Here is a 26,336-nt window from a genome sequence, read left to right on the forward strand (position 1 = left end):
ACTAGTACGTACATCATAGATACATTTTTGTATTTTCTTTAATTTTATATGCCGCCATAAGTGCCAATCTGAATTAAGCACCAAATAATAACCGGTGTGACATCATACTTGTTTATACAGTGACTGTGTACGTAGCGGCGATTCTAATACTACCTAGTTTTATGAATATGTAAATGTATTTTGGGTACAAAACTTTAAAATCATTTTGAATAAATGATCAAAAAACATTTCTAATTTAAAAACAAATTTTTTTTTTTCTTTCCGATTAACATGCAGCAAAGAAAAGAACTTCCTTGGTCTTTTGATACTGCACTTTATCTTTTCTGTCCTTACGGAGAAATCATTCCAGACCGAGGCAATTTTGATTGTCATCCCAATCCAGAGTGCCCTTTTGGGGATTTGGATTCTGCATCAAAAACCGATTTTTTCTTTTTTTCCGTTTATTTTCGTTTTGCGTTTCTTTTTTTCTGAGACGTGATTTTTTTTAACCTAAGTGTTTTTAAAAATAAGATTTCAAAAGTTAAATTTAATGTTGATGTTATCGTTTGATCGTTAAATTATTAAGAAAAAAACAAAACAAATTCTTATAAAACTATAACTAATTGTTGTCCGGTTATAAATATTTTGATCTCTATGTATACAATTATGGGATGTAAAAAGTTTCCAAAATTTAATGAGATGAGAATTTACTAAAAAGTTTAAATGACTTTCTGTTTGACAGTTTTAAGGCTTCCATTTTTTTTTAAATCAGATTTTGAAGGATCACAAAAATCATTATTTTTTTTATTTTATTTATTTATTTATTTATTTTTGAACTGGATCACTTATGAAGAAAACGAAATGCATTTTGGTGGATTTAATTTTATATTTGATAGAATTACATTTTATATAATTACTAAATTGTCAAAGTAGCATGGGAAAATATCGGGTTTGTTAAGATACAGTCGACAAATCGATTTTTTAAAATGTTTTAACAAAAAACAATATTACATAATAATTGTTATGTCGAAAATAGTAATATATCAAAATATTAGGAAAATTCATTGAATAGAAAGTTATTTATAATTAAAAGTAATTTTTATAGAAAATTGAGTAAAATTGCATATTTCTTAGATGTTATAAAGTAGACGATGAAGAGTTCACATATAGGGGACATAACTCAGAATGCAAAATTTAAATCACACCGTAATGGCTTTTAACATTTATAGGCCACAGCGATAAACTTTATTTTTTTTTACTAAAAGACAATAACAGTTGTACTCGATGAATTTTCGTAATTTTTGGATATATTACTATTTTCGATATGACAATTAAGTATGTAATATTGTTTTCGCTTAAAATGATATATTTAACAAATCGATCTGTTGAATCAATATGAAGAAGCACCGAAAATATTCTCATAATTATATTAACATCTTGAATTATTTTAAAATGTGCATTGATAAAATGTTCAGATCATAAACTCCAAACACACTCACCACCTTCCATACACACACCCACACCAACATAACGCACATACATATAACGCACGCACACACACACACACACACACACGGATCGGATAAACTTTGAAATATTGTGTATATCAATCCAACGCCTCCCACATGATTGTAGTTTTATTTTTTTTTCAAAAGATTTCATATATTTTAAAATTGTGTTCCCATTAAAGCATAAACAAAACTGTCGAAAAAGTCCAGCAAATTTTTAATAATTAATTGCCCTGAGCCAATGCCTTACTGAAGGACCCTTGTGCTAGTGGACATTAAAGTCTTTTTTTACTTGAGGGTTTTTGAAAAAAAAAAAAAAAAAAAGAAAAGAATCAACGGCCAATTGGCCTAAAGAGCTTCTTAGTTTCAGGAAGCGTCCACTTGATGCTGGGTCTTCTCAAAACTAACGTAGCATAATTTTGCCATTCGGTAAAAAGTTTTGGTGTTGAGCAGTATTCGAATAACTGTGAATATACACTTCTGACATTTTTTTTTTTTTTTTTTTTTTTGCAAACCAACTTAATTTTGATATTGAGAAAAAAACAAAAAAACAAAAAAACAAAACAAAAATGGATGTGCAGCCGCCTTGTGAATCTGAAGGCAAGCTGTCCGTGATCGACATGCAATCTTTACCCGACTGGAAGTATACGTATATTCTTTGTTATCAAGATCGCATTTCTCGTATTGTTATTCTTCATGCCATTGAGACTCGCTTGCCGAGTGAGATTGCTTTTATTCTCTGCGATATACTCCACCTACTTGGAGCACCTGCATTCATTCGGAGCGAGAATGGAAACGCATTTGTCATGCGTGTGCTCCGTGAGTTAAAAGCGATTTGGCCGACGTGCAACTTTTGTATTCAGCCACAGCAGCAGCAGTCTCCAGAGGATGAAGATTTGTTTGTGGGTGATTATATCAGCAACGTGTGCGTGTTGGAAAATCTGCGCGCATGGATGATAAAAAACAACAGCAGCAACTGGAGCCTCGGGCTCAAGTTGGTGCAGTTTCAGGAAAACTCTCGGAATTATTTGGAACAATTCGAGTTCATGTTTGACTATAAATTCCCGGTGGAACTTGCGGAAACGTTGATGCCATTTGAGGCGCTTGGGTGTTTGAAGACGAAAGAGGAACTTGATCAGATTTTGGACGAGAGCATATCTACGGCAATTGAAAATGTCCATTCTGCCCTGGGAGGTGCTTCTTCTTACGGGGTCATGTACGGTGATTCTGACGTATCTGAGGGACCCAAATATCACTCTCTAGGACGAATGCGAAAAAAACGATTGGTATACAATGGAAATTTTACAATTGGAAAAAGTCGTAACAACAAGCTGTCTGTTGTGAACTTCCCGCCGTTATCAAGTGAGTGCTCGGGATCAAAAAATGAAACGTCTATAAAAGGCGGATTACAGTTATCAACGGATATAACCAGTGCTAGCTGTTCGACTGACAAAGGTTCTTTTAATAAAAAACGCCTTTGTATTGTAAAGAAATCGGAACTGAAGCGATTTGAAATTCAACTTTTTCCAGAATCGTGGAAAAATTCTGACAATGACCATGCGGAAAATATAAATGAAAAATTTTGCGCTGAAGAAAAGTTTGAAATTGATTCCAACCTGAGACTATTGTCGGCTTCTGATTCATTGGAACCAAAGATTGATCCATCTTTGAATAAGATTGATCCATCTTTGACTAATTCTTCTGCCAACATGTCCACTGATACCATGCCGGATTGTGAATCGAATGAGTTAAGAATGACACCTGTGAAAGACATTATCAAATTCATGGAATCCCAATGCTGCAAACAAAACACTCAATTCCAAAAGCCAACAATAAAGATCGAAAAAGCCCATGAAAACTTGGCTGGTGCTGGTGTCCAACCTCTACAGGGCAGTCAACTTGATGCGGAAAATAACGTGGTTACGGTGGGGAAACCTGCCAGGACGTTTCATAGATCTTATAAAAATCTCTCTCCAGAGTTCTGCCGTCGAATTTGCATCTTTGACAGCAAAGTGGAATTTCAAATGCCTTCAGTGTCTAAAGAATTAATCAACCAACAAAACTCGAGGCGTAATTCTTGTCTTGATTGTCGGCCATGCCAACTGTTCCAGTCTGAAAATTCTACTGCAAAAGATCCGGATAGAATTAATGAAGTGGATAATAATGCTTGTGGTCCAGCAAAGGATCGGGAGAATACTTGGGAGAATGAGACTGATCATGTTGTTCTTACAAAAGGGGAAAACGAATCTGACCCCTTGATTAGGGATATTGGAAAAAAAACATCTACTGCAGGTGAAAATTCTGACAGGGATCTCACAAATTCTAGAGTGGAAAATGAGGATCCAAATTTACGTTCAAGAACTGAAATCTCCATAGATTCCAATAATTTGAAAAGTGGAGGATCAAGTGACAGCAAGTCTGAAGAACTGTGTGATAAAACTGATACAGATGTGACTCTTCAGTCGAATGAGTGTAGCAGTCGTCAAAGTGGGAATTTCCAAGATGCCCTGTGTTTGCTGAATGTGAGAGCCATTGTCAACAAATTGGAAACAAAGGATATGCGGTGCAGCAGCTGTGAGAATCTTAGTCGAAGAAGTATTGCAGTGGAAAGAACAGTTGGAGTCAGGGATATTATCAAACAGCTAGAATCGTTTTCAGGACCACACCCAAAATGGAGGACATTACAGATAATTCAAAACAGGGATGAAAACAACGGCGCTGTACGATGCAGCCGGAAGAATTCGTCTGCGGTTTTGCTTCATAATGATTCTGAAGATTCTGCAGGATTACCATTTTTAGAAAAAAATAACAATTCTAATGATGATGAAAAAGATGTTGATGAAAAAGATGCTGATGAAAATGAGGAGGACTCTTCTTCATCTGACTCTGATCTGGATAAAACCCCGACAAATGAAGATATGGCTGATAGTCTGCATGATTCAGGGTTTGGAGTTCCGGAAGAAACTATTCCAAGGGATTACTTGACTGAAGAGAAATTGGATGAAAAAATTTCTGCTGCAGATGACCCCAAAAAAGCTCCACCGTTGGGGGAAGTTCATCAGTCGTCAGATGCCAGTGACGATGTGTTCTCATTTACCGAAGATGTCGAACAGCGCCTTAACAATGTCATATTCCGTCTTAAATCCGAGTCAGACCTACAGGATAGTGAAGTTGAAGAACTTGACGATTATAAAACTGAGCTAGAGATGGAAGGAGAATCTGATACAAAGGTGGTTTTCAGAGACCCAGGTTTTGGGGTGAGACGACCCCTGAAAGGTTTGCGTTGCAATAGTTGCTCTCTGCTGACGAATCCATCTAGAAGCAATTTGAATAAGAATCGGTCATTCAGTACAGAATGCATCATTCACTGTTATGCATCCGAAAAAGATGAGGATGAAGATAGGACATCTATTCTATTTAAGCCGCAGATTTTCAAACTAGATTGCAACGGGACCAGAGAGCAAGCTGGGTCCAAATATCACTACACCGTAACTCATAAGGGACGTTCGTGGTATATACCCGGCTATGAAAACCCTCCATGCTTAACAAACAGTGATGATGAAGGTATCGAGGTTGAGTTTGTTACGGATATTGAGAATGACATTAAAGAAGCACTGGATGGTTTGGATTCTTTAGGCCTTGAACGACATGGGTCGCAAGAGAATGTGTGCACCCCAGCGGTGTGTACTTCTATCCGTGAAGAACACTGCTCTTTTGTCCTGCCAGAGTCATGCATTTGGGATCATTCAAGTGACGCTGGTGGTGACAACCTGTGCGTGCATTGCCATAAACGCATCCACAAAATGTGCAGCAAGCGCGAGAAGCCCCATGAGGAGCACTGCTATCTCTTATGTCCTGTGTGTCACGTTGTTGAAAAAAGTTTACTCATTAAATCTCCTACGGATAAATCTTCATGGCAAACACCAAAGCAAATTTTTGAAAAAAGTAAGTTTTTTATTTTATTTGTTCATTGAAAAAAAAAAAAAATTCATTAGGTTTTGTATTATTTTTTAAAACTTATATTAATATGAAAGGGAAAGGTAGTTTAGTTGAAGCATTGCTGATAAACAAATAGATAAGTATTTAAGAAGGCTGTTAGAAATGTAGAAAACCGTGATGTTGAAGTGACGCATGAACAAAAATCAAATGAAGGAAGGTCACATTTAAATTTTAAATCTTCGTATATATATTTTTCAAAATCATTCACATATAAAATAAATCAGTAAATATGAACTTACTGTTAAATATAAAATGTTTTTTATAATTTCGAGGGATACACCTCTTTTTAATAAAAGAAAACCAACCAAAATATGCAATAAAAAGGAGTATCCCTCCAAATTATCGGTGACATTTTACTATTCCGATTTTATTTAAACATTAAGTTCATATTTTCTGAGAAAATATGTGAAAGATTTTTGAAAAATAAACGAAGATAATTTAAATGCAACCTTCATTCATTTGTTTATTTTTGTTCAGCTGTTACACCACTTCACAATTCCAAGATCTTTCATTGCTATTAGCTTTCTTAAACACTTGGATGTTTGTATTAATTAAATGATGTGACGATTCCAATATTTTTTCCGATTCCGATACAACTACCAATTTAGAGTCTTAATGAATTTCTATAGATTTAACTATAGAGATGTTATTTTCTCCAATCACCGTAAAAACATATATCAAATGTGTAGATACATTTTAGAAGTAAAAATAAACACTTGTAGGAGTAGGTGATCTATAGATTTTAGTTTTACTGGTTGTTTAAAAATCGATAAATATTTCTTATTTCATCATTACTACCAGTAGGGGAAGACTTTGTTTTAAACAAAATCGAAAAAAAAAAAAGCCAATAAAAAAAAAAAAATGATTTTGCCATCGGAAAATATGCACAGATTTTTCCGATTCTGATACCAACAAAAAGTTCAGATTTTGATTAATCATCGCAACTATTAATATCAATACGTTATTCTTATAAATAATGGAAAAATGGTTTTAAATATACTTTTACAATTCAATTTGAGTATGTGTACCTATCTTCTAATCTAAATATTAATTTACTTGTCCGTACGTCCAGTATCTCAAAAGCCATCATCATCGCAAACATTAAGGAAAAACGAATTACCTCCCTTCTTAGTTGCTCTTTATCAGTTAAAAATCATTAAAACCATTTCCTCTCCAAAAATTAAAAAAAAAAATGGCTGTCTATTTACAGTTTCAGAATAGAAAATATTTGCAAAGTGTACATTTTCAAACATATATATATATAGAGAGAGGTGCAGAGAGAAAGAGAGAGTGTGTATGTGTGTGTGAATTTAAGCAGTATGTTTTCATTTAAACACACGTTATAGAATAGCATCTAGCGTTTCCGTTTAATCATTCTTTTTTAAAGTTAATTCTAATTTTCGTATAATCATTTTTGTCTGTTAAATTGCTGTACATAGGATCTGTTGCTGTCTTTGTTTCATTTTTTGCGAGTGCATTCAACTGGCTAAAAAAGTCACGTTGAGAAGCGACTAAGTTTTTATTATTATTATTATTATTATTATTATTATTATTATTATTATTATTATTATTATTATTATTTTTATTATTATTATTATTATTATTATTTTATTATTGTTATTATTATTTTTATTTTTATTATTATTTTTATTTTTATTATTGTTATTATTATTATTATTTTTATTATTATTTTTATTATTATTATTATTTTTATTATTTTTATTATTATTATTTTTATTATTATTATTATTTTTATTATTATTATTTTTATTATTATTTTTTATTATTATTATTATTTTTATTATTATTTTTATTATTATTATTATTATTTTTATTTTTATTATTATTTTTATTATTTTTTTTAATTATTATTATTATTATTATTTTTATTATTATTATTTTTTTTTTATTATTATCATTATCATTATCATTATTATTATCATTATCATTATTATTATCATTATCATTATTATTATTATCATTATCATTATTATTATTATCATTATTATTATTATTATAATTATCATTATTATTATTATTATTATTTTTATTATTATTATTATTATTTTTATTATCATTATTATTATTATTATCATTATTATTATTGTTATTATTATTATTATTATTATTATAGTTTCTTTTTAAAATTAAAAAAACAATAATAAATTGACATCTGTTCCTTTACAATTTATGTAAAAAATTAGTCAGAAAAACAGAAACAAAACAAAAAACATGTGTTGTGTGTTAAATTTCCATTAAAAAAAATTAAATCTAAATTTTTTTTTAAATCAATTCTTTTTAGCTTTAAAAGGTTAAAAAAGAAATTGCTAAAAAATTGTTTTAAATTTATTTTATTTTTATCTATTTTATTTATGTTTTAAAAATTGTCAACTGCCATGGAATTTCCACAGGTTCTGCTAATTTGCATCATTTCTACCAGTGTAATCGCTAACCTTAAATGTGTCTTATTGAATTCTGGAATACGGAGAGCTTATCGTTCAAACATCTTAGTTTAACATTCACAGGTAACATGAATACGTTTGGGATGTTGCCAAGGCTGCTGCAAAGAATGTGAACTCACACTTGAGAGCATCCTATATCGATACAAAGCTCATGCCTGGAGTATTATTGCCATATCTGGGCTTGTACATCTATTACACCTTGAACTATCAACCAAGAGTCTTCATAGATTCATGTGAAATGTCGGGTGTGCCCCGAGGAGGATAGAAAGTATAAAATTATCAAAATTTAACCAATATCAGGCTACTTGCATCCACCCGAACTCAATCAATACTGAATACATCTTTGGAAGTCCCATTTCCAAAATTGAATATAAAACATGAAAAACAAAATAAACGTAATAAGGTTTTCTGCAATAAGTACGCAAGGAGTATAGAATTTCTCATTCAACCCTGAGCAACGTTGTCTTCCTGCTAGTTTGAATAGATACAAACATAATCGCGTGTGTGTGTGTTTGTCCATGAGAGAGCCTTGATCTTAATCTTCTTAGACAGCCTGATGGTTAATCAGCATGGGTCAAAGAAAATGTTGAGTGCCATGAGTTCAATTCTCAAAGTCTTTCTACTATCTTGGTTTTCTTCCTGATTTTTTTATTTTTTTTTCAACCTTTCGGAAATCTCATCTTAAAATGATATCCTCTCCTGCATCTGCGTATTTGCATTGCAGATCGAGAGACGCATCCGGTCTCGTTAAGAGTGAGGCACCAACTGCACACACTTTACTTTAAAAAAGTCTCGAATCACCATCAACCCCTTCCTCGTCATTTGCTAAGTGTTTACTTCATATACCCCTCACCCCCTTCTGCCTTTGATGAGTTTTTTTTTTCCACGCATAACATAACCTTTGACCTGTGGCTTGAGAACAGCTGAGACTTGTTTTGATTCCCAAATATAAAGTCTCTTTACTTCTATGATTCATGATTTTTCTTCGTTTTTTTTTTTTTTTTTTTTTTAAATTTTATGTTTTTAATTTTATTGCCGCATGAAACGAAGAGAACAAAGAGAATGATGGGTCTAATGGATGATTATGCTGACTATGAGATAGCGTTCAAACTCAGTTTGTTTTCAATTATGTACTAATCCTGTTGTAACATTGTAGTTACATTGTAAACATGGACTCAACGTTGTGTATAATAGTCTTACAAAGGAAGGAAATTTAATCCGGCTTTTTTTCTTCTTTTTTTTAGTTTAGTGTGTGAACCAACAAACGTAAGAATGAAACTACAAAAGTGTGATGTTTATTTGAAATGATTTTCAATAATTTTGAAGCTATAAGCGTTATTTATTATTGTTAGTATTATTGTTGTCAGTAATAGTCTTCTGCTGCTAGTCTCTCGCTCCTAGACAAGGTTCAAAAGAGTCGCCAATCTGATAGACCCTGAACTGGCATCTAAGCTTCAGCCTCTGTCCCATCGACGAAACGTTGCATCCCTCTGCCTGTTCTACAAGTATTTTAATGGTGAATGCTCTGACGAACTGCAGACACTTGTGCTCCCACGACGTAGACACTCTCGACAAACCCGACAGGCAGCTAAATCCCACCCCCACACAGTAGAGATCCCTAGATGTAAAAGATCTTTCTACTCCAGTAGTTTCTTCCCCAGAGCCGCTAGACTCTGGAATTCCATTCCAGGTCCCTGCTTCCCTAACTGTACTGACATGCAGAAGTTCAAGTGTAACGTGAACCGACATCTTGCTGCTCAAATCCCAACATAGTGCCCCAGTAGTTGCTGCCCCTGATAGTAGCCCCCTACACCAAAGTGGCAATGCGCCTTATTTGGGGTGAAAATGTAATAAAAAAAAAATTAATAAAAAAAAAAAAAAAAGTACTATTGTTGTCAGTATTAATGAATATTACTGTTGTCAGTATTAATTAATATTACTGTTGTCAGTATTAATTAATATTACTGTTGTCAGTATTAATTAATATTACTGTTGTCAGTAATACTAGAAGTAGTAGCAGATGTTACATTAGCGTTAATAACAAATTGTGGACTTTCCAATGAGAGTCTTTTGATCTCAAGGGTACTTCATGATATTTTGTATTTTTTACTCAATAGTTTTGAACTTTGACATTTTGAACTTTGACATTATCATCATTAGTAGTGAAAGGTTGCCTCCAATACTTTGGTGTGCCAAAGGTACTTCATGCCAAATTTGATACAATTCTGTCTAATAGCAGTGGAGCATTTAAGTGTTTATTATTGGTATCAACAGTAATGTTAGTAGAATTTTGATCAACCCTCGTTCACACTTGTGCTCCCCACTAACCTGACAAGCAGCAAAATCCCACCCCTACACTGTATTGATCCCTCGATGCCGGAAAGCCTTCTACTCAAATAGTTTCTTCCCTCGAACTGCTAGACTTTGGAATTCCCTCTCAGGTGCCTGCTTCTCTGACTCTACTGACATGCAGAAGCTCAAGTGTAATGTAGACAGACAACTTGCTGCTCAACTCCCTATATAGTTTCCTTGTAGATATGGTCCCAAATAGTAACCCTTTACATTCAAGTGGCACTGTGCCTTGAAAAAAAAAATGCTGTGATACATTTGGCAGCACAAGAATGCTTCCTGGTACAATTCTGTGGAATAGATTGAGATCTTAGAAGTTACTGGCAGACAAAAAATATTTTATTACAATATAAATGTACTGTAAATTGCATGTAAAATCGTAAAATTGATTCTTATTTTTGGGAGGAATTTCTTGGCGAACAGAATTCTTGTAAATGAAACATAGTAGCATGCCGCCAATAGTAGCATGCCGCCAACTTTTATTTATGATATATGATATTTATGATATATATATATATATTATAAGGTAAAATTAAAAGCCAAGAACAATGCGAGATTTTTTTATTTTTTTATTTTTTATTTTTTATTTTTTTATATATAGAGTAAAATTAAATGCAAACAAAAGAAATAAAGTTCTTTTTTTTTGTTGTTTGTTTTTTCTTTTTCACACAAATTTTAACTCTAAACAACAGTAATTTTTTTTTCTGTTGTATTCAAAAAAAAAAATTACTGTTGTTTAGAGTTAAAATTTGTGTGAAAAAGAAAAAAAGAAAAAACAAACAACAAAAAAAAAAGAACTTTATTTCTTTTGTTTGCATTTAATTTTACTCTATATAAAAAAAAATCTCGCATTGTTCTTGGCTTTTAATTTTACCTTATAATTTTCTTCAACAATGCTTCAAGCAAACTACAACCTACTTATATATATATATATATATATATATATATATATATATATATATATATATATATATATATATACGAGAAGCGTTCCGAAAGTAATGCCTCCTACTTTTTATTCTGTCCGATAAGCCGTGTCATCAGGCTGACGTCTTCCTTCGTTAGCCAGTTTCTCTGAAAGAAGTCACTACAAAAACATGTATGCACATGTGTAGCCAATAATGTTTGTATGAATAAATATATACATATCTGTTCGTAGAACAATGCATAGGGAGATTTGGTTTCATGCTTTTTTTTTTTCTCTTAGATCATCAGGATGTAAGTAGACATATAATGTTTTTTTAAGGAAACTGAACTTTGTTTAGCATTTTTTTTTTTTTTTTTTTTTTTTTTTGCTAGTACTTGCCATTTCTTACCCCTGCTGCCCACTCGTGCGACTGTTTTTGTTTTTGATGGCCCAATTATTATGATGTGCACACTCAGCTTTATGCATCGCGGAAGGAAGAATGAAAGGGAAGAAAGAATGGAAGGGAAGGAAGAATGGAAGACTAGACATGTCCGGGGGTGATTCGGGGAAGAATATCTATAAGTGGTTCTTTGGAAAATGCTGGACAATGAAACAAACCTTCAGAAGGAAGGAATGGAAAGAACAAAGTACTTGTTAGGGTTGCTTGGAAACAAGATAATCCCCACCCCCATCTCCTCCACCTGTGAATATTAAGGTTAATGGAAATCTATATCCTATATTTTTCATGAGTTTGTGTGTTTTTTTTTACAAATTAAACACTATTCAAAACTTCAAAATAACTTTTCGAAGTTTATTTTAGAACTAGCAAGGAGATCCAACGTCGCCCGGAATTGAATGAGGATCAACGAAAGTTTCATCCTTCCATATTTTATTGTCATGGAAATCAGTAAAAGCACACACTTTTCAATCCTCCCTGCAATGACTTAGTCCACAATGTATTGTAGTTTACATTGCACTGTAGAGAACCTATTGTTGATTTTATAAAGTTATTTTTATATATAATGTCTTGAATTAAAATTTATAATTCAAATATCAAGTATCATGGTCCAATTGTGCTCTAAACAGAAACGTTCATTTTGAACACACTTCTGTTATAACAACTTACTGTTGCTTTTATATACCGGGCCTTTCTGCTGCTGTGGTGATAAATAAAGGAATAAATGTTAGTCAAAATTGCCTGTTTCTTCTTTCATCGGATTTTGTTTGATTATCGATACTTATCAAAGACATTCCGTTACAATACCTATCTAAAAACACCGACAGGCACATAAAGTACACTTGTGTGAAATTTAAAAAAAAAAAAATCGGCCCAGCCGTTTAGGAGTCCATAAGAACGAACTCTTACACACACAGTTCCTTTTATATAATATTAGAGATAGAGATATAATTTTAAGTCTTATAGCTAAGTTAGTGAGCATAGGAAAAAATATTTTTGGAATATATTTGTCTTAGCCTGTCCGTCCATTACACTTTTTCTCCAAAAGTACTTGGCAAAGCTGGCTGAAATTTTGTGTAGACATTTGTTATAAGGTGTAGCGAACTAAGCATTATGGTATCTATTCAGTGCAAAGTTAGGGATTGATAGGGATTAGTAACTAATGCAAAAAATGAGTACAAATATTCAACCATCATAAATCTGGACAGTATAGGTAGATGTATGCAGAACAGGAGACTTCGTTGGTTTGGTTACATTGCAAAAATGGATGAGAGTTCTTTGATTATCAGATGTAGAAAATCTGAAGTAGCAGGATGAGTTTGCAAATGAAAGCATGGGAGGAAGTGAGTAGCTTGAATTTGAGGGATAAATAAAGACCTGGTCAGAGATAGGTTAGTTAGAAAATCATTTTTTTTAAACTGTCCAACATGTCAGCATGTTTAAATAAACGTTAAAACTGAATTTGATAATTAAAAACGGATTTTTATATCTGAATTATTTTATAATCGTAAATTATAAAATGTATATGAAAAAAAAAAATATCTGATTATTGTCACTGTTAAGTAAATATGAATTTCTTTTTACTGTTTTAAATAATGGATTCATTCTTTGCAATTTCTCTATTCCTGCCTTTTTAATTATATTTAATGTGTGCAGATTACACATTCAGGATAAGGCCTATATAAATATTTATGTTTTTTCGTTTTTCGTAACATTTTAACAGAACCTATCTTTGGTGATACTTAATCTGTGTGTGTGTGTGTATATATATAATCAGACGGAAAAAATAGGAGGCATTACTTTTGATACGCCTCTCGTGTGTGTTTATATATATATATATATATATATATATATATATATAGTCTTTGAAGTTTTTAACCTTTAAAACTATACAAAAAAATATTTTTTATCATTCGTTAGAAAACCATCTAGTCAGTAAGTCATTTAATCACCTGCAATCACTGCATTAACTCGCTCTCGAATTTACTATAATACCAATAATTTATTTTTCAAGGGATCATCAGTTGTTTACCATGAAACACTGTTTCGGGGATTTAAGTTTTATATTTATATTTATGATTTATATATATATATATATATATATATATATATATATATATATATATATTAGTGTTGGGACGATTAATCGGCATTGGGAATCTGAAAAATCGGAACATTTTGTAGGTATCATAATCTGAAAAATTTGTGCCTATTTTCTGATGCCAAAAACGATTCTTTTAATTGTATTTTTTCTTTGATTTTGTCTAAAGCAAAATTTTCCATTGCTAGGAGTAATAATAAAATAATAAATATTCATTGGTTTTAAACTACTATTAAAACTAAAATCTAAAGATAATTTTCCACAAGTTTATTTTCACGCTTGAATAAACATCTTCATACTTAGGTTGGCAGTATTTTGCGTGAACAGTCGGCAAAGATGGCGGAAATATTTCGTTTCTATGTCTATCCTTGTAGCCATGTCACTAGTAAGGGTGCTGGAGGTAAACGTTTTATCTGGGCTGACGTTATCCGCCTGATAGTCAGGGACCCGAACCTTGGATTAACCACTAAGGAGGCTGTCCTATCAGCAGGTGCAAAGTACTGGGGCTGCTGTATTGCCATTTGGTGAATGGATTCTGGACCATGCAGTAGTCTCTGGTGGGGCCTCTCGATGCCATATTAGTGGGTAATTGTTACGGCTTTATCTTATGTGCTACAAAAAAAAAATTCTTCGTTACTTTTCTCTCTTTGTTTTCCCCTCTCTGTCCTGCTCTAAGCAAATCTGACGACCTAGTCCACAAACTCCAAAATTCCATCATGACAAGTTTCAATAACAAATACACGATTAAACCCGGATCTGAAACTTCCAACGTAGACCCCCACTACTATGTCTCCTTCTTCAACATCAGGGGTCTACGTTCTAACCTTCCAGAGGTTGAAGCCCAATTACAGGAGACTAAACCAGACCTTTTCTTTTTATGTGAAACTGGAATTGGACAGACTATTTCCCTAAATGAGTTCGTAATTAAAGGATACTCTAACCTAACTTCCAAAACTGACCCCCAAGATCGCCATGGGCATGGAATATGTGCCTATATAAAAGATGGCTTTCCATGTGGTAGGGACATCTCCAGAGAAGATCCTAACTTGCCCTATATGTGCTTCCGAGTAGCACTAGCTCACACTACGGCATTTATATTTACTCTCTATCGCCCCCATAACAGCGGAGTTACTATCTTTAAAAGCATATCTGAGAAAATTGACCAAGTTCTATTAGCATATCCTTCAGCTAACATTCACGTATATGGAGACTTCAAAGTTCACAACGTGGAATGGTTGACCCACTCAAACAAGACCGATGATGAGGGGAGATTTTGTCATGATTTCTCCATTGCATATGACCTCACTCAGATTGTTCACGAACCCACCCGTGTGCCCGACAATGACGGCCAGTATGCAAGTCTCCTAGACCTCTTTCTCACAACTTGCCCTGAACTATGTTCAGTTTCCGTTCTGTCTCCTCTTGGATCTTCTGACCACTCAGTGGTATCAATTAAGATAAAAATGAAATGTAATAAGTCCTCTGACGTACCTCTCCATCGTACAGTATATCGATACACTATGGCTGACTGGGATAGTTTCCATACATTTATATCGGATCTTCCTCTGCGTTCCATGTTTAAAAAGGATGTGTCATCTATAGTATCAGACCTGACAGAATGGTTAATTGTAGGTATAGACAATTTCATACCCTCGAAAAAGTTTCAGCAAACACCTAACAGCCAGCCATGGTTTTCTCCAGAATGTGCTGCTGCTATTGCGCACAGAAATCACTTTTTCCACTGCTTCCAACGTAATAGATGTATGGAAACTAAAGCCGCTTTCAGGACTGCCAGCAACCATTGTAAGAAAGTAATAAAGAACGCAAGAGAGTTGTATGCTCAGTCCGTCAAGTCCAAAGTAGCTGAGCAGCGGCTTGGTTCCCACCAGTTTTGGCAAATTACAAACAGAATCTTGAACAGAAGTGTGTGCTCCATCCCAACTATCATCAATGGACCTGAGTTAATCTCGTCAGCATCAGACAAAGCCAAACTCTTTGCCAAGAACTTTGCAGCTAATTCGACCCTTTGCGACCAAGGCTGCCAACCCCCAATATTTTCTCCTGTATAAGAAAATACACTATGTGATATACAAATATCTGTATGTGATGTTGCCAAGCTAATCAAAAACCTTGATTCCAGTAAAGCAACCGGCCCTGACGATATTCCAATTATAGTACTCAAAAAACTTCAACCAGAACTAGCACCCATACTTACAAAACTGTTTAAACGTTGTCTTAAGGAGAATTGCTTCCCATCACCCTGGAAAATCTCATCAGTATGCCCTGTAGTTAAGAATTCAGGTGATCGTTCATCCTCCTCTCAATACAGGCCAATAAGTCTCCTGTGCGTCATGAGTAAGTTGCTGGAATCTGTGTTAAATAGAGAAGTAATCAACCATCTCAGCAAAAATAACCTTCTTAGTGACACACAATATGGTTTCCGTTCTGCTAGATCTACAGCAGATGTGCTTACAGTTATATCTCATAGGATTAGCGAATCTCTCGACAGAGGCAACCTTTCTAGGGCAATTGCTCTTGACATATCAAAGGCCTTTGATAGGGTATGGCATAAAGGTTTACTTCACAAGATCTCCAGCTATGGTATTGCTGGAAATGTCTTCTCAATTATTAAATCATTTCTCTCTGATAGGTTCATAAGAGTAGTAGTCGATGGGCAAAAATCAGAAGCTCACAGTATAAATGCTGGAGTCCCTCAGGGGTCGATCCTGGGCCCAACTCTTTTCCTGATCTACATTAATGATATTCCAAATCACATCCTTACATCATTCGTAGACATTTTTGCTGATGACACTACCATCTATGGTAGCACATCTAAGACAGTAAACGACCAAGTTCTCTCCGATTCTCTCTCCTCTGATCTTGATCACGTTGTACAATGGGGAAAGGAGTGGCTGGTTTTTAATGCATCTAAAATCAAGCTTCTATCTTTACATCATCAACGTTCTGATCCCCATCTGGCATCAATTGAAATGAATGGCTCTTGTCTTGGGGAGGCCTCAAGTTTTGACAGGCTTCTGGGCTTGGCCTTTACTCCTGATCTTAAATGGAATACGTACATCAAATCTGTTGCCAAGGCCGCTGGAAAAATGGTCGGATCCTTCTATCGATCCAGTAGATATCTCATTGCTGATGCAATTCTCTATCTATATAAGAGCCAGATACGTCCAAGGATGGAGTACTGTTGCCACATATGGGCAGGAGCTGCTAGAAAAGACTTGTCCTGCCTTGATAGAGTTCAAAATAGACTTCGGGGCTTGGTGGGAGATGTCCTTTTCTCTTCGCTGCAACCTCTGTCTCACAGAACAGATGTTGCAAGTTTGTCTCTGCTTTATCGTTATTTTCATGGAAAGTGTTCGACTGAGCTTCAATCTATGGTCCCCCCTCGCCAAAGTTTCACAAGAAACACTAGACTAGCTGAAAACACTATCAATAATTTTCCTCACTCTTTATCTGTACCTAAACCTAAACATAGATTCCATGATCAAAGTTTCTTCCTTAGAACTGCACGCCTGTGGAATTGTCTTTCGTTTTCCTGCTTTCCAGCTTTCTATAATATGGTTGTCTTCAAGTCCAACGTGAACAAGTTTCTGATGAGCCGTTCCACTTAAGTTAACAAATTTACCGAACTTCCATTACTATCGATTACTATATTGTCCTTTTGACTACTCTACACTCTTTAACCCTTATCCTTGAGTGGCCTATCGGCCTTGATAAGTGGTGACGTCTATGTAAAAAAAGAAAAAAAAAATCAGAAATAAATAACATTTCTATAGTTAAACATTTAGATATATAGATAAAGAATCGGAATAGGAATCGATAATTGTAACGGAATCAGGAGTTTAGTATGGAATCGGTAATTGTATCGGAATCGGGAAAATCGTCCCATCACTATTAGAAAGAAAAGAGTAAAATAAGAAAAGGTACAGAATTTAAAGATCATCGTGATTCTATTTTGAGTTGCTCATGAAATAATAATTTTAAAATGTTTTTTTTTTTAACAAATTTCTATTTTTCATTTCAATCAGACTCCACGAGGACTGTTATGTTTCACTGCTGGTAGTAATGTTAAAATAATAAATATTTATTGATTTTAAAATACCAGTAAAACTAAAATATATACATCACCCCTCACCAACAAATGTATTTTTGCACGTGAGAAAATATCTATATATTCGACATGTTTTTACGGTAATCGGGAATAAATAACAACTCTATAGTTAAATATTTAGAGATTTATTAAGAATCGGAATCTGGAAAAATACTGGAACCATCCTATCACTTGTATATATGAGAGCCATTCCAAAAAGTAATGCCACCAATTTTTTATTCCATCCGATAAATCGTGTCATCAGGCTAACGTCTTCCTTCATTAGCCAGTTTCTTTGAAAAGAGTCATTGCAAACACATGTATGCACATGCGTAGCCAATGTTTGTATAAATAAATATATATTATTAGTTATTTAGTTTCAGCCACACACACCTGACTCTTATAGCAAAGGATTTACACATCAACAACTCCTCTTCAATTCTTTTTCATAAACATTTTTTTTACACTGAAAAGTTGTCTTAAACACTTCTTCCATTTCTTTATTTTGTACTTTTATTTACAAGTGCTCAAATGTAATTTTGTGTCACTTTGTATGGATAATAACTGTTGATCAAACTGGATACAATCAAAATAACTGAAGTTGGTATACATACCTTGTGTGTGTTTTTGTTTGTTTTCTTTTTTTGTTTTTTTTTTCTTTCCCCTAGCTAGTTGAAAACTAGTTTAAAAGTTAAAAACCAAAAACGTAATTACTCGGGAGCAATATCTTGAATGTTTTTTTTATTGCTTATCTTATTTTGTGTATTTTTATTGCTTATCTTATTTTGTGTATTTTTAACTTTAAAAAAAAAAAGTTTTATTACTTATTTCTTTGCTTTATTTTCTTTTTTTTTCTCTATTCTCATTTTCCTTGCATTTTTCATCCTCCTTTTTTCCTTTCTATTTTCCCTTTTTTCCTTTTCTCTTTTTTTTTTTCCGTTTTCAAAATCCTCTTATGAAGTCACTGGAACTGTGAATTGTATAGGAAAGTGAGTATGTAGGTGGGGGTTCTGTATATACACTGATTTTTAACGTGTCAGGAAAAGAAGTTTGCAAATGTATTTGTTGACATCAAGAGTTACGTGTGTCGTTATAAGTTCAGTTGGGAGTAGGCTGATAGACTAATGCAGACATATTCATACCGAGACATACATCCATACAAAATATACATACATACATACATACATACGTGTGCACAGTGACGCGCGCGCGCGCACACACACACACACACACACATATATATATAAGAAAATATGCACACGCACGAATACACAACTATATGTATACATACACAAACAATCACAGGTGTATATATATATATATATATATATATATATATATATATATATATATATATATAATCAACATACACATTTATATATACACCCACGTATACATATGTACACAATAAATATACACGGACGGACATCTACAAAAATAAACATACGTACAGAGATACTATTATACAGACATAAGTAAATAGTATTAGAATATTAAAATTAAAATGAATTATATTTAAATTAAAATTTGCGATCAAAAACCATTATGGAATTAAGAAATTATTAAGAGAATTTAAAATTTAATCGGGTACATTAAAAAGTATACAGATCTATATGAATATGTAAATATGAAAATATACGCATATTATTATTAATAAGCAATTATTAGTATTATCATTATAATGAGTTATAAAAGGTGTTAATTCTATTACATTATTATATATATACCTGTGATTGTTTGTGTATTCGTGCGTGTGAATATTTTCTTGTATGTATGTGTGTGTGTGTGTGTGTATATATATATATATATGTGTGTCTGCACGCGTGTGTCGCTGTGCACATGTATGTATGCATGTATATTTTGTACATATGTATGTATATGGATATATGTCTCGGTATGAATATATCTGCATTAGTCTATCAGCCTACTCCCAACTGAACTTATAACGACACACGTAACTCTTGATGTCAACAAATACATTTGCAAACTTCTTTTCCTGACACGTTGAAAATCAGTGTATATACAGAACCCCCACCCACATACCCACTTTCCTATACAATTTACAGTTCCAGTAAAATTATGACCCACTTTAATCATTTCAGATTTATATCCAGTTGTTAAACTAATTTTGAATAATCTTCCAATAGATTGTAATGCGATCTTTCCATTTTTTTATCCTTGTTTATCCTCTTTTTTAGAGAGCTCACAACTTTTTATGATCTTTTTATATATATATATATTTTTTTTTTGAAGAGCTCCATTTTTTTCTTTTTCAATTTCTAATTTTTTCCATTTTTCTTTGTGGCGTCAAGAGGTTCCAGGTCGCCTGAGGAAATCTGGTTGACTGAAACAGATGGCTATTTATAGCGACCATATGTAACTGTTTACCCTCAAATAATAATAATAATAATAATAATATATATATATATATATATATCACTCTTTTTATTGAGTACTATCTAACAACGTCATTTTCTTCATTAGTCCTGACTTTTGAACACCTCAAACTTGAACCTATATATATATATATATATGATTAGTTTAAAATTGCATTTTTCTATAATTTACAGGAAACATTCTACGTGGAAAGTCCTTTTATGCCATAGAAACAAAACCTTATTGCGAACCTTGTTATGTTGTGAGTAAATTTTTTTTTTGCTTTTGTTTTCTATTTTATTTATTTTTTGATTCATTGAGGAACTCTTTAATTTGTTCATCTTCTATAATATAAATCTCACCTGTCTGTTTAAATGTATGTATGTATTGCAATATTTTGGACGTATAACGGGGTATGATCCCACACAGTCGGACGATTCTATTTATAAACGATGCTGCTAGGAACTGACGAATCAAATTAATTCACGTTCTGCTACCAACCAATCAGAAACCAGAATTGCTCCATAAATATTAAACCTTTTCTGTATCAATTTCACATGTTTTTTCCGTCTCGACACGGTAAGAATATTTTGCTCTGTGGAACTGTCTACTGCAAACCAGTCACCTCTCAGGACTTGTGTGTAACAACGAACCATCGGAAACTGTTCTGTCTACTGCAAACCAGTCACCTCTCAAGACTTGTTTAGAACAACGAACCATCGGAAACTGTTCTGAAACTAAACATGGCTTACACTTCTAGAGTCTGCCTAAAACTTTTGACGGAGGCGACGGATTTTCACAAGATCAGTATCATTTTGAAGCTCGTCCCTTTGGATGACAAATATCGAAAAATTGGTTAAAAACTAATTCCTTCACCCTCAACTGGGTACTTTTCTACAGGGTGGGGTCGCTTTTTTTGCTGATGTTTTCGAAAGTCATCCCCTTTTATCGATTGACTAGCCTTAATTTAAACACTTGTCACTTCTGGTTTGGCAATGGACGCAACAGCAAAGACGTCACTTTTTTTTCCACATTCTTTTCCTCCTTCATGGTACAGGTTCCAGCCTGCCTGCCTACTACCACTTTTTTTTAGCTCAACACACACCTCCAAACCCCCGAGCAACACCGGGCACTCAGGCTCGTCTGTAACTAAATCAATGTTAATATTATTTTTTTTTTTTTACTTGTTTGTCTCCCTTTATCAAGGCCAGAATTCACTTGAGAATAAAGGTTAAAATTTTGATTTAACAACAAAAAAAAGTTTTGGTTTATTTACTCTTCTTTCCTATCAAATCTTGCAATTTAAAATTCATTCTATTCTTTTCTAACTCATAAAATTTCAGATTTATTCCTGTGTGTATCACCTCCTCTTTGTACTCTTCAGGAACTTATGAGGATAGAGATGGCTGAAATGTCAAAGTCGGTTTTAAAAAACTAAAACAGAATTGTTATATACCGAAAAAAATCTTTGGCTTTTTGGTTACAAGCAAAGTTACTCTTAATCTTTTTATTGTTGATGAATAAGAAATCCTTCTTAACTGAGTTAATTTTTCTTTTTGTTCCAATCCCGAGTGCCCTTTTCTGTGGAGCTGGATCTTCACCACATAAAAAACGAACTTGTGTCTAATTCTTAAAAGTGAGGGTCAGGCTGAAAAACTCTACTGCCATGTTTTCAAATGGGGTTTGGTACGTTTCAACATGGCAGATTCGATGTGTAAAATTGATATAAACATTAAAAACTTCAAACCGTGTTTATTTAAAACGCGACACCAAAACAGACAACTTCTAGTCGTCAATAACGAGATTATATTTTCATATTGTTTTTTTTTTTTTAAATTAAAATATTTTAAAGTTTTTAATCCTGAAAAAATTAGAAAATAACCAAAAAGGTAGTAATTGTCTGTATTTTTGAGATGAGGTGTTTTCATTTATTGAGATTGTCGGATGGACTTCCTCGTCTTGGTTTTTATAGTCACAACGTTTCGCCCGTTTTGCCCTCCGGCCTTCATCAGGTGTTTTGTATTGAACTGGGGAACCGTTTGTTAGGAGTCTCAAACCCAACCCTTTATTATTATTACGGGGGTACCGTGTTCGGACTTCAGCGAGGCTCTGGGACATAGTTGCTGATTCTCTGTTTTGAATGTTACTTTTTACTGCCTTCGTTCAGGATTGAACTCAGCACCTTTAGGTAACTGTAAACTTTGATACAACGTCTAGGACCACTCGGCCATATCCTAGACGTTGTATCAAAGTTTACAGTTACCCAAAGGTGCTGAGTTCAATCCTGAATGAAGGCAGTGAAAAGTAGCATTCAAAACAGAGAATCAGCAACTATGTCCCAGAGCCTAGCTGGAGTCCGAACACGGTACCCCCATAATAATAATAAAGGGTTGGGTTTGAGACTCCTAACAAACGGTTCCCCAGTTCAATACAAAACACCTGATGAAGGCCGGAGGGCAAAACGGCCGAAACATTGTGACTATAACAACCAAGATGAGGAAGTCAGTCCGACAATCTCAATAAATAACCAAAAAGGGTTTTGCAAAAACCATGATTTTTCTTAAAAGCAGTTAAAGTGATATATTTTTTTATTATTTTTATTAATTAAAAAAAAATGTTATTAAATCTTTATAAAAATGTGACTGGTGCGTTCGATGCTGAATTGCCCCTTCACCGAATCGACCATGCTGTCGAATCAGCCAAGCCGAAATGAAACATCCCATTTCTTTTCAAATGCCATTACTGACTTCAGCAGAAGCTCTTGACAGCAAATAATTTTGATTAATTTGAATAAATGTTGGATATTCTTTTAAAATTAAAAAAAAACTTTTTTTACATTTTTACAATTAATTTAAAAAAAATGTTTTTTCAGAATTTTTTAAAAAATATATTTTTTTAAACTTTAAAAATTACTTTTTTTTAAAATTTCTTTTCAGAATACACTGGAAAAATGTTCTGTCTGTTCTAAACCAGTTATAGATCGGGTAAGTTTCACGTATTATCTATCATGAGTTATTGAATTTTTTGTGCTCAATTTGCCTGAATGTTTGATAGGAAATCTTGCATCTGAAATGATACTCAAATAAGGGAGATAGGATAGGTGTACAGAAACACTGAGCCACGAACACAATTACATTGACAGATCCAATGTGCTTTTGGACCAGACCAATTGTTATTTCTCGCATGTGAAAAAATGCATCAAAATCTGCAACAGATTGAGAGTAAAGTGTAGAAGCAACGGTCTAAAAAAAAATCGCTGTTTAGTTTGAACTTTATGTAAAAACTGAAACTGAAAGAAACCCTTACTCTAAATTCTAAGTTGTTTTCCATGCAGCAGTTTCATTTGAATAACATTCATCGGAAAGCAGTATTTTATCAACACACGAAATTCTGTTCTTGCCATTGTTTTGAAAATTTTGCAACAATAGATTTAATTAAATAACTCTAGTTTGTAAATTACTAATCTGATTTTGTTCAAATGTTGACAAATAACATTGCAGTTAACTACCTAAATAAGGCCAGAGGAATAGTTGGCCGAAATGAGTTAAAACAAAAACTATGAAGCTAACAGTCCCCAAATAAATAAATAAATACCTTTGGACTCATTGCATATCAAATCAGTCAACCTTCATACAATGTCACATACCAGCAGAACAGCAACAAAAGTGAAGAATTGAATAATGTTGCACCCATTCTAATTTTCAACCATTGATCCATCTGACTACAGTTCAATCAATGAAGTCTCAGTCTTTCTATGAAGTTGAAGTTTAATAATTTAAAAAAACTAAAAGATAGGTACTTTGACAGAACGTTATCAACAATGATAGTTTTTATTTTGAAGAACAGTTGCTGTTTGTTTTGAAATAAATTTTTGCATGATCAAACATTATTTTAACATATTGCAAAAAAATATAAATTATGCTTTAATAATCTGAAAGAAAAAGTTAAAAATTAATCATCGTGATAGCTTAAGCAAAAACAATATAAAAGATAAATTCTTGTGCCAGAGAATTTCACTTCAATTCTCAGCCAATCAAATCATTCCGTTTCAAATGATTAAAATCTGTTTTTGTTTTTCGATTAGTTATTACGCGCGACTGGTAAACCTTATCATCCGGCCTGTTTCACGTGCGTCGTTTGTGGTATGAGCCTTGATGGAGTACCATTTACTGTCGATGCCACTAACCAAATTCATTGTATTGAAGACTTTCATAAGTAAGTATAACAAATTGTTGCTTTACATATCTATGCTTGACTGCAGTAAAATCTGAATTAAAAAATAAAAAATCATTTGTTTGACTAAAACAACATGTTGGTAATTCCTATTTCAGTCACATAATTTATTTCAAATTGAAACACGCACGCACACACACACATCGAGCCGGATTATTTCATGTTCTTTTTTTTTTTCACAACGAAGACGTTCACTCTTCATACAAGTAGCCGCAGCAATCCTTGTCTTTTTTCTTTAACCAACACCAAAATTCACATTCAAAAACCAAGACATTTGTCAAGCAAAAAATTCGTTTTTTATTCTGCCACCTCGAACTCTCAGCAGTGCCTAAATTTGCATAATCATATTATTTTTCTATCTGAAGGGTTCCATATTCATGTCGCACTGCTCCCCTACATGGGCACTTATTTCTTTGGTTTCTACACCATTACGACATTTTAAAAGATTAATTGGACATCATCCACCCATCCATGGAATCGTTTATAACATTCACAATCTTTTCTGCAATTTGAGACTAATAAACATCAGTTAATACCTGTCTTGTCCACCAAGTTACAGTCATGAATGTCTAACAGTTTTTGTTTTATTACTATTCTACGATCCATACTCCAGATGTGCATCTCGACATTGCAAATGCATTTGAATGTGGCTGATTTGGGCTGTGATGGCATTTCTCTTCATTTCAGAATTAGTCTGGGGGGATTATTTTGATGGACATTAGCTTTGAGATAAAGATGTGGACGCAGGGGGTATGTGTAACCTCTTATGAGTGGGAAGGCCATTCAAGATCACACTTCTACTGTTAAAACGTTTACCAAAGTGCTCCTGCATGCTAATAAAACAAAGACTGTTGGGCTTTCATGATTAAAACTTGATGGACAAGTCGGACATAACTCGAAGTTTACTTCAACCAAACATGGTTGAATTGAAGAAAGGCTTGTGGATTTTATCAACTATTCCATAAGTGTAATTTTGGAGAATGGTGGAATGGGGAAGGCGTCTTATATAAGACACTCCATTTTCTTTTTCTTTTCTAAATTTCCTTAATGATTATTGTTAATTGAATATTTAAAATTGGTGGGAGAACGAAGACTTTTGCAGTCCTTCTTTTTGATGGGGGAACGAAGATTTTTGAGGTCACTCTTCTTGGTGGGGGAATGAGGACTTTTGGGGTCATTGTTTTATGTGGGGGGAACAAAGACTTTGTGGTTCACTCTTTTTGGTGGGGGAGTGAAGACTTTTGGGGTCACACTTTTTGGGAGTAAGTAATTGAAATAAATTTCCATAAATTTCATCTTTCACTCTCTTGAAATACACCTGGTGTTTTCTGAGATTCAGTGAATACCTCTTATGCACTTCCGTTTTAAGCCATGAACTAATCATTAGTTGTTTTAATTAGTTATGTATGGTAACTTTGTCAAAATGATGACGTAGGTGTCGTTATTTTATGTTTTATCCATCATTCAAAAAGATGATGCAAGCTAGAATACACATAGTTCATCCGTCTATTCATTCATGTATACACGGACATATTACAATATTACATTTGATTGTTTTATGGCATATCAACCCTTTTTCGGGCTATTTAATGCCAAATCCAGTAATTTTGGAAAAAAAATTTATGCTTCAATTAATTTTATTATTTTTAAATATTTATTCATGATGTTTAGTTTGCTTTGTTTATAAAGAAAAATTGTTTTTGTTTTTGACATGATTGAGTTTTACAAAGGAAAAAGAAAAAAACAGTAACTTTAATGTTTGGTGCATTTTTGGTTAGAAAACCAGTATCTTCAAATAGCCTGATCCGCTATCAGCGGTCATATTACAACAGATTACAATGATTGTCCTTAACCTAC

General features: G+C 33.3%; 1 protein-coding gene across 1 annotated transcript in view; it reads left to right on the forward strand.

The window, feature by feature from the left end:
* The first annotated feature begins 1,911 nt into the window (after positions 1-1,911).
* Positions 1,912-26,336, forward strand: part of LOC145302185 (uncharacterized) — a 33,648-nt gene continuing 9,223 nt past the window's right edge. Inside the window, exons 1-4 of the mRNA XM_080144638.1 lie at positions 1,912-5,432; positions 20,441-20,508; positions 23,183-23,230; positions 24,331-24,461. Of these exons, the coding sequence (XP_080000764.1) occupies positions 2,057-5,432; positions 20,441-20,508; positions 23,183-23,230; positions 24,331-24,461 (3,623 nt within the window). The 5' untranslated portion in view covers positions 1,912-2,056. The remainder of the gene's footprint in view (positions 5,433-20,440; positions 20,509-23,182; positions 23,231-24,330; positions 24,462-26,336) is intronic.

The sequence above is a fragment of the Euprymna scolopes genome, chromosome 2 (assembly GCF_053919585.1).
Source record: "Euprymna scolopes isolate OS-2025 chromosome 2, ASM5391958v1, whole genome shotgun sequence".
NCBI classification, from domain to species: Eukaryota; Metazoa; Mollusca; class Cephalopoda; order Sepiida; family Sepiolidae; genus Euprymna; species Euprymna scolopes.